The sequence below is a fragment of the Clupea harengus genome, chromosome 15 (genome assembly GCF_900700415.2).
Source record: "Clupea harengus chromosome 15, Ch_v2.0.2, whole genome shotgun sequence".
NCBI classification, from domain to species: domain Eukaryota; kingdom Metazoa; phylum Chordata; class Actinopteri; order Clupeiformes; family Clupeidae; genus Clupea; species Clupea harengus.
The window spans coordinates 17,545,860-17,558,043 of NC_045166.1; the positions used below are offsets into that span (position 1 = coordinate 17,545,860).

The 12,184-nt window shown below is 40.4% G+C and overlaps 1 protein-coding gene across 1 annotated transcript; it reads left to right on the plus strand.

Annotated features, from left to right (window-relative positions):
• Nucleotides 1-3,126: 3,126 nt before the first annotated feature.
• On the plus strand, nt 3,127-12,152 carry LOC105907296 (cytoglobin-2-like). The gene is made up of 5 exons (XM_012835594.3): nt 3,127-3,546; nt 7,130-7,237; nt 7,436-7,556; nt 8,865-8,945; nt 9,931-12,152. Exons 1-5 carry the CDS (start codon nt 3,386-3,388, stop codon nt 10,051-10,053), a joined length of 594 nt encoding a protein of 197 aa, XP_012691048.1. The 5' UTR covers nt 3,127-3,385; the 3' UTR covers nt 10,054-12,152.
• The last annotated feature ends 32 nt before the right edge of the window (nt 12,153-12,184 follow it).

Here is a 12,184-nt window from a genome sequence, read left to right on the forward strand (position 1 = left end):
TGATTGCCTTGAGTCCTTTGTGTATTTGTTACCCATAATGAACAGGACGCTGTGTGGGTATCTCTTGACATACAGAGGTGGGTTTGCATCTGGTATGTCCCACTCACAGTAGAGGGATTCAAAGGGAAATAGTCCATTGTAGATGACTGCGAAACAGACCTTCTCATGATCTGGCGTCTTTCAGCAGGGCTGGAGCTGTGGAGCTCAAGCTGATCCAGAATCAGTGTTACGACCTCCTGCGCCCCCTGCAGACTTTTTAGTGGCCATGCATCGGCTGCAGGCAGCAGTGGGGAGGACGATTGACCAATTAGCCACACCTGGAGAAGTGTGGGAGAAGAGAACATCTGTGGACACCTGTGTGTCTCTCTCTCTCACAGCTCATCTCATTCTCTACACTCCTCTTATTGATGGACACACACATATACTCCATTCCTGTCCACCCACACATCATTAACACCCATCCATACATACATCAAACCCCTAGACATGTTTTTCTTTTCCTTATATTTTGTGTGGATTCAATACATTTCTACGTTATTTAGAAATATAGATTTGTCGTCCATCTCCCTCCTTTTATGTTGCGGCCCGACGAGCCGGCTGTTACAATCAGTGATCTTGGTTACTGGTAGGACAGTGGACCCCATCCATCTCTTCTCACCTGAGAGCCTTTGCCACCGAACTATCCTCTAATTTGAACTATAAATTCTACATGGAAAGGATTCTGTGGAAAGAGTGGACATCATAAAAACTAGTTTCACAGTTTGGGTATATTTCCTTTTTATAACATTTTGTTTTCTCTGTATGTTTGTGTGTAAGATAGGCACATTGCAGCTTCATCAAATCCACCTTTCACACAATATATATATATATATACCTCATTGTCTGGCCTTTCCACAGGTGAGAGAACACAAGAACAAAACCAGACCTTTGTAATAATCACAGTATCCCAAAGTGCATCGTGAGCTGCATAATCGCGGCTCTGAATAGCCCTTGTCATTAACGTAGCTGCCCCACTCTGAATGGGATGCGGAGAATCTGAATGAGACCCAGAGAGAGATGCGTTTTAGAGAGGGGCGTTAATCAGCCTCTTGCGGGCCACTAATGGCACTTCACTCTGGCTCCAGATTGGCATAGTAATCAGCCATGGAACACGGCGAGCTGCACTGCCCCACACACGTCCATGTGAGCAGATCCAAAACTGTAATTAACCTTGCAACGTTGGGAAGGGCGACGTCAGTGCTAGCACTGTTTCCATTAACCCTCTTCACCCCTACTTCTCCTGGGGTTAGTCTTGAGAGATAGTCTTGATATAAGTGGTATTTTTTTAAAGGGGTAGGGGGATTTGTATGTTGAGGGCATCTTTTGGTGCAACTAGACACAGCATTATGCATTGGCCAGTGCATGTAAAAAATACAGTTCAAGGCCTTCCGTGTTTTTCATATCAAAGAAATGACCAAGACTAGTGGTTGAGGTGTGAAAAGGAGGGTGAATGCCCATAGACAAATGAGATCGCTTTACCAGTCAAATGCTCAGACCACCTAATTTCACCGCAGGGTAACAATCTATGTACTCTAGCCTGTGCTTCAGCCAGTCATTTACATTACATGAAACAAAACATTTTGATTATTATCTGTTTCCATTGAAAGATGCTCAAGATTGTATTAACTGTCTAAAGCCAGGAAGCCTTAATGTTGGATTCTGCAAATACTCCAATCCGATCATAGTGTCTTTATTAGGAGATTCGTGACAGCATGTCCTCTTACTCAATGAGACAAACATGTACTTCAGTTAATTTACTCCTCTGTTTAGGATTTAACTGTCCTGTCAAATGGGCTTCAATTATAACACCCTGAGGAGCAGTGTTTCTCAAAAGTGGGTTGCAGAATAATTCTGAATGAGTTGCAAAGTGTCTGTGATCTTTCAGAACTTTAATGACTTTTGTAGAAAATATGTGAAAGGTAGTTTTATTTTGAAATGGAAAAAGATGAGTCTTCTGAGTCTGTGGAAAAAGGGAACCCTCGGAGACAGAAAGTTCTGCGTGAGCGGCAGATGCATAGCCTACTGTATAAGTCCGAAGTGTAGGCTGTAGTAGTCCTGTAACCTGTAACCTAAACGTTTAGCTAATCACTTATGTTACTGGGTATGTATAGTAGCGTCGGAGCTGGATTCTTAGATGACATTTTAACATTTTATGTTATTTTCTTAATACTCACGCCTAGGTAAATGGAAGATGAAGCGACACTTACCAAACAGACATACTTAAACGAATGTGCTGTGAATGGGGATAAAAATAGGCCCTATGTTTATTTTATGGTTTTATTTCTTTAAATTTGGATCGCAATTTAATGACCATGGGAAATTGCTGGTCCCAAAGCCAGACCAGTTGAGAACCAACAAAGGACAATTATAATGGTTTTAAATGACCAATTTCTTAAGAGACACTGTGTGCTGTCTTTTTTTACAGGTCCAGGAAGTTTTATCGGTACAAGGTAAACACATTCGAAACAGGCCTTTAAAAGGTTCTTTGCAACTTGCAAAGGACTCCCAATTGAAGTTAAGTGCCCGTGAAAATGTTTCCGCCAATGTTTATTTTTTATCAGTAACGCCTAAAAAGGTTTAGATTGCAGTGTTTTTGTAGGGTGATCTCTGTTGGTTTAAGTGAGAGCACTGATTTGAGAGAGCTGACATACTGTGCGAAATCACACTTAATTGTCTTGACTTGAGCTCTACAAGATGACAGTGAAGAGTCGTTTAAGGAAAATAGATGTGCATGTTTTGTTAATAAATCTCTGGATAGTCGAGAACCTCCCCGAGGGAATTATCAGTTTTCGGTGATCTCTGTTGGTTTAATCTGACTGAGATGTTTCCATAAACTGCCTTAAATGTCATTATTGTCCCACCCACCCACGCACTATTTGGGAAAATGCAATATCTCAATAGAACCGTAACTTGTGATGTGATTACGCCTCTATATTGTTCAAGTCTTACGAAATAAAGATAGGAAATGCAGAATAGAACAATTTGTATGTTAGAGCGTGAATGAGAATGTTTGTTTGTGTGTGTATGCTTGCGTGCGTGTGTGTGTGAGAGAGAGAGAGAGAGAGAGAGAGAGAGAAAGAAAGAGAGAGAGAGAAAGAGCGTGTCTGTGGCCCTGGTATCGTTTATGAACGGGAGGTATTTCAATAGCTCTGTGCCATTCGCTAATATCACAATGCTCTCCGTCGCACGCAGAATGAAGTGAGTTTGTAGTTATGACTGTCGCAAGCCCACAGAAAACACCGAAAATGCGCGCACCCAGCTCCGATGAATACCTGAATCGTGATACAACAGCAAAGCTTTAGTCAAGTGTCTACTTCATTTTCAAGTTTTTCTCGTAAATTGTACCATGGGCTGTCCAGTGTCGGCTTTAGCCCCCAGGCCAGCTGTGGACCCTTTGGAAGACATAGCTTTGGTGAATCTTACGGACAAACAAAAGGGAATGATTAAGGAGTCGTGGAGCAGCATTCAGCAGGATATAACCCGAGCAGGCATCATCATGTTCGTCAGGTTAGTGAGTAAGGACTTTAAAATGTGATCGCTCACGCATTCAAGCAGATACAAGTCAGTGTTAATGAATGCTTTAAAAAAAAAAAGCTGGATGCAAAAAATATTTTCAAATGGTGTTAACATTTTTTGAAAGTGATCCATGGAATAACTAATTGCAATAGAAATAATTTTATATATCATTAAAAAAAGAAAATATGCTATAGTTCCTCGGATCTGGTAAATATACGGTAAAGACTCTAAAGACATGATGTCAGACCCTAAATGTGGACACATGTGTGAGATTATTTTGTCTGTAAATCTACAACCATGGCTAGACCATGCTGTTGTATTGTTTAAACGATACAAACACAATGTTTTACATATTCAAATAATTGCAAAGACTAGCCTACCGCTCACACACTTTGGTGGTAGATCTAAATTTAGTCAAACATTAACTCAAACATTTTTGGAGAAATATCAGTCTTTAAAAACAATTTATTCTCCTGGAGTTTCCCTTAACTACATTTAAGAGTATCGCATCCCCCACACACACTATAACTTATTCAGTGGTAGATACGCTGTGATCGGTAGTTGCAGTTCTACGCTTCAGGGATACAAGAACAGAATGGTCTTAACTATGGTTAAAGCTTTACCAATAGCTGTGGACGGGTGTGTTTTCCTCTGGGCAACCTATTTTATTAGATACGTTTTGTTTTATATGACCCAATTTTAACGATATTTCCCAACAACGGTGGTAATTTAAGGACAACGGGGTTACTTGTAAGTACAATGTTATACTACAAAATCAGTCATAATAGAATAGATCAATGCCTATAGCTCTGCTTGTCCTAAAATGGAAATATATTGTCTAGTCTGAATTCCTGTCTGGCCAACGATATTTTAAATATAAAACAAACATTTTACAAAATAATATTGAAAGGACATTCCATTGTAACAAATATTTTTTGAGTACAATTTCCCAACTGCGCAACCTGATGCCTCTTGAGCTTGATCGATATTCACCATGCGTCGGGACACAGCCCTGTGCCTAAGCCTATTTTAAATCAGCCTAATCAGTTGACACTAAATGGACACACACAAAAGACTGACTTCCCAGGGTCATTTTTAGCACACCTCCAACTCATCAGAGTGCCGTTCATCTGACCTTCATGTCACCATGCCAACACATGTATGTAATGTGTCCATTTATCTTGTTTGGTGACGGACCTGTCCATTAGCGGCTGCTGAAGACTGGTCCATGCATAAACACAAACACGGACGAACCATCCAAATTGGCTGTGGTGGGACCAGAATGGACCAAAAGGGAGGAAATTATGATTGCTCCGGCTGTAGAATAAAATACTGAAACGCCATAATGTCAGTTCAAACTCCACACTTTCCACATGGGAACTGGACAGAATACACAGTGTAATGGCAGACTACTATACCATTGTGATATTTGACAAATGACATTCCTGATGGCAGGCATCATCCAAAAGCTGTTACACAATGACCATACAATTTTCCTGAGTTGAATAAATGCCTGGATTGACAGTGTAGTGAATGTGTGTCAGGGTAACGAGTAGTTATTGGGAATAATGCACAGATGAAGAAGGTCATATGAGAGTCTGTGTGATCAAAAATGGAGAAGTGTATATAGGAAGTGGAGATGTGGGATGTGTGCTACGTGAGACCTGACCATAGGTCCATGGCGGAGGCATGAATCTCATCATGGGTGGGTGGGGGCATTTGAGTCTCATTTGCAAGTTACTGCTATTTCTGGGGCCATATTTTCATGATCCAGGTATTTTTATTTGCAATACAAACAACACCTCCCCCCCCTCACTCACACTGGAAGTTGATTAGGGATTTTCAGAGTTCAGTATGTCCCTCACCGCTTTCCACCTACCGGACAGTGATCTACCGGGAATTTAGCTTTAGCTTCGACAGCTAGCTGCAGGAGGCAACGATTCGCTGAAAGTGCATTGTATTTGAGTATTATCAGTATCATGAGGATCAGAAAAAACAGCGGATAATGAGTATGCATCACAGCGTTCTTGACATTAAAATGGAATGTATTTTAAAACATTCACACATTAATTCACCAGTTTCCCTCACACTTGCATTGAAACTAGAAACCCCAACACCATCATACAACCAGATGCACAGAGACCAGTATAAGGGCTTCAGACATCCTAAACAGGACAAACGTCGGTGAAATGACACTAATCTAATAAATTAACTATCCCCATCATTTGGTCAGTTAAAGAAAAGTCTGTTGAGAGTTGAAATAAATCATAGATATGGTGATGCTTTTGGCATACTTTGCCCTCTTGACCCTTGCCCCACAGCCTTGGGACTACAGAAAATAAGTGGATTCTTTCCACTCTTCGGCCAGGCTAAGTTTCCACTCCATACAAGAGTGAAATCTCAAGGGACACCATGAGGATGATGCTAATGCCATCCTTTCATTCAGACCCTCCTCTGCCATTTATGAAGATGCCACTTCCCCCCATGGGCCTATTATCAGGGACCAGGCTTGGCTTTTAATCCCAGCAGGCAGCAGACATTTCTAGAATCTTCACAAGCATTTTGAGTCATATAGTCAATAGGTTTGCCTTTACAACACCAAGCAGTTGTGCACTGGCCAGGTGGGTACAGTATTCTCTCTGTTAACATACGCTTACTATTGCTGGTAACACATTGCAATGGAAGATTATGGAAGATTAATCATTTTGGCTCTGACGGACCCTTTTGAGAAACAGATTGACAACAAAGAGTTTACACATCCATACACACTAAATTAAATCCAGGGTCCATGATGATGATTCACAAAACAAGCAGGGCTACACATTAATAGACATGGTGGTGTCAGATGAATGTTCTGATCAGTCAATAACATGTCTGTGCTGGATACTTATATACAGGTCACAACTTCATATATCCATATATATACATACTTGTAGAATACTTCCTGCAGAAGCGCTGGGATGCATCCTCAGTGATGTATCCCCAGTGATGTATCCTGGGGTCATTGGGTGTTTCGGGTCTATTCGAACATCAGACACCCTCCTCCAGGCGACCCAGCCAGGGGTGATCAGTCCCCGGCTTGCATCCCATCAGCATTTGACCACTGGGCCTCCCTTTTCAGCCAGAGCTGATATATACATATATTAGGAGCCCATTAGGTGTTCATGTTGGATGCCTATATACAGTTCATATCCTCACATATACAGTATGTATATATATATACAGGTCTCAGCTTCACATATCCAAAGTAATTTAGGTCTGAGATGAGCTTTGTCGTTTTCAGTCCTCAAGGTACAGTAACATAAGGTCTTCATAAGAATGTGCCGTTGCAGTAGATCATGCTTGTTATCCAATCCATAATGCTTCTGAGACATAATAAGAAAAGGAATTCCATTGTGTGGTGGAAAGAATTAGGGTGAGATAGTTCTTCCCTAAGCACAAGAGGAAGAATGCACTGCATTCCATTTCTTCTGTTCACGCAATGGTGAAGCATGGATCGACTGCAGCTCAAAGGAGATAAATACCTTCCTGGATCCATCCACTGGATGCCCACTATGTGTTGTTGTGGCAACAGGTTGTTTGAGAGCCACCCGGAATGCAAGGAGGTGTTCTTCGAGTTCCGTGGGGTGGATGACACTGAAATGCTTCGCGTGAATAAAGAACTGCGAGCCCATGGGTTGAGGTGAGCACTTGCACATGAGAACATCCTCCCTTACCTCAACACACACTCACACACACACACACACACACACACACACACGCATGCATGCATACACACGTTATATTGTTTATATTGAGTTTGGCAATAGATATTAATGAAATTAATGCTAAACATTTTATAGATGGTAACATATGACAGCATTGTGTGGTTTTCCATCAGGGTGATGTCCTTTGTTGAGAAGAGTGTGGCCCGACTGCATGAGCCAGAGGTGCTGGAAAAGCTAGCCTTTGATCTGGGAAGGAAGCACTACGGCTACAAGGCTATCCCCAAATACTTCATAGTAAGGCCTCTGTCCCAGTGCCTCGTGCTCATTATCCACCACTGTCACCCATCAGCCAGAGCGGCATGCTGTAGTATAAGGGAGTTGGGTTGAAGAAGGAGACCTGACATTAATTAGTTGTTGCTGTTGTTCAGTATTGAGAATGATCAGTGTGATGGCTGTGCTGCACCCTGGTGTGTTCAAATACAGGCCTGCTTGTTGAGTTGAATTACTTGCATGTGACATTGGGAGGTTTAGCCACTGTAGGAAGTCCCCAGCCAACAGCACAAGAAATGTAACATCCTCTCTTGTGTTCTTGTGTAAGTGAAATGGTACAAATTGTACATTTTGTAGTAACAAATGAAAAAGAAGACAATGCAATTCTGGAAGGACAAGGAAATAATGTTTCAAAATACATCTGTGCTTTCTATACATCTTAGTTCTTTTTGTTGCAGTTGTAAGCATTTACCTGCATTTTCTCAGTTCCAGAGAAATGTAAACAAATACAATGAATAATCTAATAGAGAGTGCACAGGAATTCTGGGAAAATGGATTCTTTAGAAGTGCGTATCTGCTCTAGAGTCTAGAGGCATGTTTTTGAATGACAGAAACTGAATCTTGTGCCATAAAAGCTGTGGTACGATTGACAGTCCCTCCAGGATCTTGCAAGGCTTTGTTGTGATTATTGCAGCCAAAAGTGACTGAATTTATTGTGGGAGTTCTCAGAAATAGTGGTTAAAATTGCTGTGATTTTGAGTTTTCTTTTCTTCAACTTCCAGCAGGAATGTCTAAAAATTGTGATCCCACCAGGATCTTGCAAGGGTTTGTTGTGTTTGTTAGGGTGAAAAGTAACTCAATTTTCAAATATTGTGGTGATTTTGAGTGAAATAAATTCCATGACTACACAGAGTCACTTACAAGGTTCAGTAAGTGGAGAGTAATTCCTGAGGTTGACACCAGAAGAGGATTAAAGGCGCACAGTTGGATGCCAGCAACCCATCAACATTTTGCATGGTGCCGTATTAGCTCAGCAAAACTTTGTACCACTAAGTGTCATGAAGAACGTTAGAACTATTCTCCCTTGTCACAGTTGTGCCTCAATCTCTGCTTCTGTGAGTTAGCCAGAAAGTATGTTAAACAATATTAAATGTAGTGGAAAAGGTTAGCACAGAATCAAATACACAATTTCTTGTAGGACCCCTTTGCATCATTGATGGCGGTAAGGGTTCAAATAGCTTTCAATGCTGTTGTTGTTGTTTTTTCTGTTTTTTTTTGTAATGATTTTGTAATGTAATGAGTCATCATGAAGTTTGTGATGCTGTTTTGCAGTATGTCATGCCGGAGTTTATCAGAGCCATCCAGCCAATCCTGAAGGACGCTTTGACTCCTGAGCTGGAAGATGCTTGGAAGGTGGTAACAACTTAATTTGTGTGTGTGTGTGTGTGTGTGAATGCATGTGTGTGTGTGTGTGTGTGTTTGTGTGTGTGTGTGCGTGTATGTGTGTGTGTGTGTGAGAGGCTGTGCCTTTGACCTGTATATGGGCAAAACCTTCTTTGACAAACTAACCAAGTACCAGCTTCTTAGTTGCAAATATATGTGAGCTAGGTTATAACTGTAGGTTTGTGATTCTCAGATTTGGCAGCCTTGGGGCATGTTCAGAAACTGACAGTAAAGTCCCAGACAGCTGGCAACCTTTTGCTCCATGTCAGCTGTAACGGTTAGCCTCGCTGTGTAGCGGAGGCAATGTTTTGTGTACCTTTAAGTGTCAAACAGTGTATATTATCTCTGCAAATATTTGAATCCTTATGTTGGAAATGTGATTGGCAGATTCAAATGAAGATAGAAAAAGTGCGAGTGAGTTAAGAGAGTCAGAGAGAAAATACTGAACACAGTGTGTCTGTGTACATGCCTTCCATATACTATACTACTATACTGAGAAATATCTTCTCCCTCCAACACGCAGTATACATTTCAATGATTTGACAACACTGACATCTACTGGATGTCAACAGAATACAATTCCATTAGTCCAAGAAGGAAATGACGGATAGTTGTTTCCTTCAGACTGTCAGAGCTCAGTCATGCCTCCTGAGTCCTGATGGGTTTGCTGCATACCAAATGATGTCTTCTGAAAAAGCAATACTGGGTGAACAATGATTTTGTTGTAACTGGTGAAGTCTTGGAATAACAGGTCACAGAATGAGTGGATAAAGGTGTCATTCAGTTGTCTTTTAAAATCTTCTTCCAGTATCATTTGTCATAGATATACACATAAGCATATATGTGTAAGTGTTAGTTTGTGTTGTAAAAGCATTGATAAATAGTTGAGTATATTTTAAAAATCTGTTCCTCTGGCCTCTCTCTCTCTCTCTCTCTCTCTCTCTCTCTCTCTCAGGCACTCTTTGTGTACCTAACTGGGATGATGCGGCAGGGCTACCTGGAGGAGGAGAGGAGGCAGCGTAAGGCCGGAGCCCCGCCCACCATAGAGAGACCTGACAGGAAGCACAGCGCCATCTGAAGACCCTGCCACCCCACCCTGCCGCTTCCAGTCTAGGCTGCCGTCTCTGCTGATGTTAGAGATTCAAGCGGACAGGCTAAACAGCACTACCACCCAATGGAAATGATGCCATCTCCATTAGAGCTCGGAGCTAAATGCTTATAAACCACTGCCTATCCAATGATTTCCACGCCCAACAATATTACAGGGTCATGCTAATGGGCTCGCATATATAGCTTCACCTAAAGACTGAAGTGCTTCATTATTTACCTCCACTGGTTAGCTGATACAGTCATGCGACAATGCCATTACTCGGCCATTTACGGTTGCTTTCCAAAAATAACTTAATTTAACTTAAAATAACTTAATTTTTAACACAATTATGTGTCAGGATCACTGCTTTAAAAGCTAATCAGCACAATATAATTAATGCTTACGACCAAATCAATCACTTTTACCTCTATTTGTTAGCCTAGTCTGCTAAAGATTACAGGTAGAACCCCAAAAATGACATCTTCATTACAAAACACTGTCCATTAATGATGATGTGTTTATCACAGTGAGTTAGAATTTTGATCAAATTGTTTTAATACTGATCGGGGGTAGTTACATTACACAAAGGACATTTCTAGTTAATAAATAGTCTGAAAATGGGCAGCTAAGGTGTAAGTGCAGAGTTTTGTATTTTTGCGTTGCTGTAAAGTTCTGCTGTTTTCTCTGATTTTGTATATTTCTAAACATCTGTTTTCATTCAGTTGTTGTATTTGACTGCATTGTGTGGAAATAAGTGTAATAGGTGATGTATCCTTGTGATGTGACCAGGGTTATTAGCGTAAACTAAGACTAAAACCAATATTTAACCAAATAACTTAAACAAAACAAAACTAATAATAAATGCTAAAAAAAGAACAAATACAAATAAAATAAATAAAAAGAAAACACAAAAAAGAATTGTCATTATCATTTCATGACAGCGGACGTTGTAGGCTATATGTCCAAGGCGGCGGGTGTCACAGTCTCAAAATTCTGTGTAGGCCTACAGTAGCTATAGCCGACAACTTCATAGTGGCAATATAGCATGTCAGGACCTACACCCCTAACTAATGGCAATAGGCATTATTATCAAGTGAAGAACTCAAGACAGGTCAGGGAGAAAGTATGTGAGTCCTGTATGGGACTATTTTGAATTGAATGTTAAATGCGGTACATAAGAATGCATGATACATTCAGGTAACAGCATATATGTAGTTGAGTTGGGAAAAGTGCTCCAAATCTTGAAGTTCATCTTCAAAGTCACCATAGATGGGATTAGACATTATCCATGGGAAAGGATGTAACAAGACAGGACAGGAGTGAAGAACACAACGTTTTCAACAGCCTATAAGTTCACATGTAAGTTCTTAAGATTTATTTTGTTAACTGTAGTGTGTTTCCAAAAAGCATTATTCACTAACCACAGATTCTTTTTTTAAACCACATTAATCCTTGACAATTTTTGGCCTTCCCTAAAATTACTAAAACTAAATGTGAAACTATAGTAAATCAAAACAAAACAGTAGTCCATGAAATAAAAACTGAACTGAAACTAATGAAACCACTGATAAAACTAAACTAAAATTAAATAGAAATTCAGATTGAATACAAACCTATTATCAAAAAAACAAACGTACTGGAAAATGATAAACTGTTGTAACCTTGGGTGTGACAAACCTCTTTCGCAGATCTGTTATACGTTTCTTGTTTGTGACTTGCAGAGTGAGCAGTGGTTAGGCTAGCGAGCTTATCTTACTTACTAATGGTGTATGCTACAGTGTGCTCAATGCTTTTTTAATATACTTTGTTTCCCTGGCTTTTGGCTGACATTTTGGAAAGTGAACTGTGTATTGTTAACAACAGTTTGTTACTTTCTACCTTTGGGTTACAGTGTGACAATAAGGCACACACGATACACTGAGAGGACGTCACATTCCTTCCACAATATTACGCAACTGAAAAATAGTCCCACTCCGTGCTTTACCTTTGTATACAGTTAAAATTCACAATCTCTGTTTGTATTCACGACAATAGCCATTTGTGACACCAATAAATGCCTTCACCTCACTGAGACACATTATACCAGATTTTTTCGTCAAAAAGTTATTTGTATATAGGC

What these genes read in the sequence shown, in the direction of transcription:
- LOC105907296 (XM_012835594.3), top strand. Translation starts at nt 3,386, where the DNA reads ATGGGCTGTCCAGTGTCGGCTTTAGCCCCCAGGCCAGCTGTGGACCCT. An exon ending in CTGCGAGCCCATGGGTTGAG is followed by an intron (nt 7,238 to 7,435) that starts GTGAGCACTTGC and finishes GTTTTCCATCAG; the next exon opens with GGTGATGTCCTTTGTTGAGA. An exon ending in CTATCCCCAAATACTTCATA is followed by an intron (nt 7,557 to 8,864) that starts GTAAGGCCTCTG and finishes GCTGTTTTGCAG; the next exon opens with TATGTCATGCCGGAGTTTAT.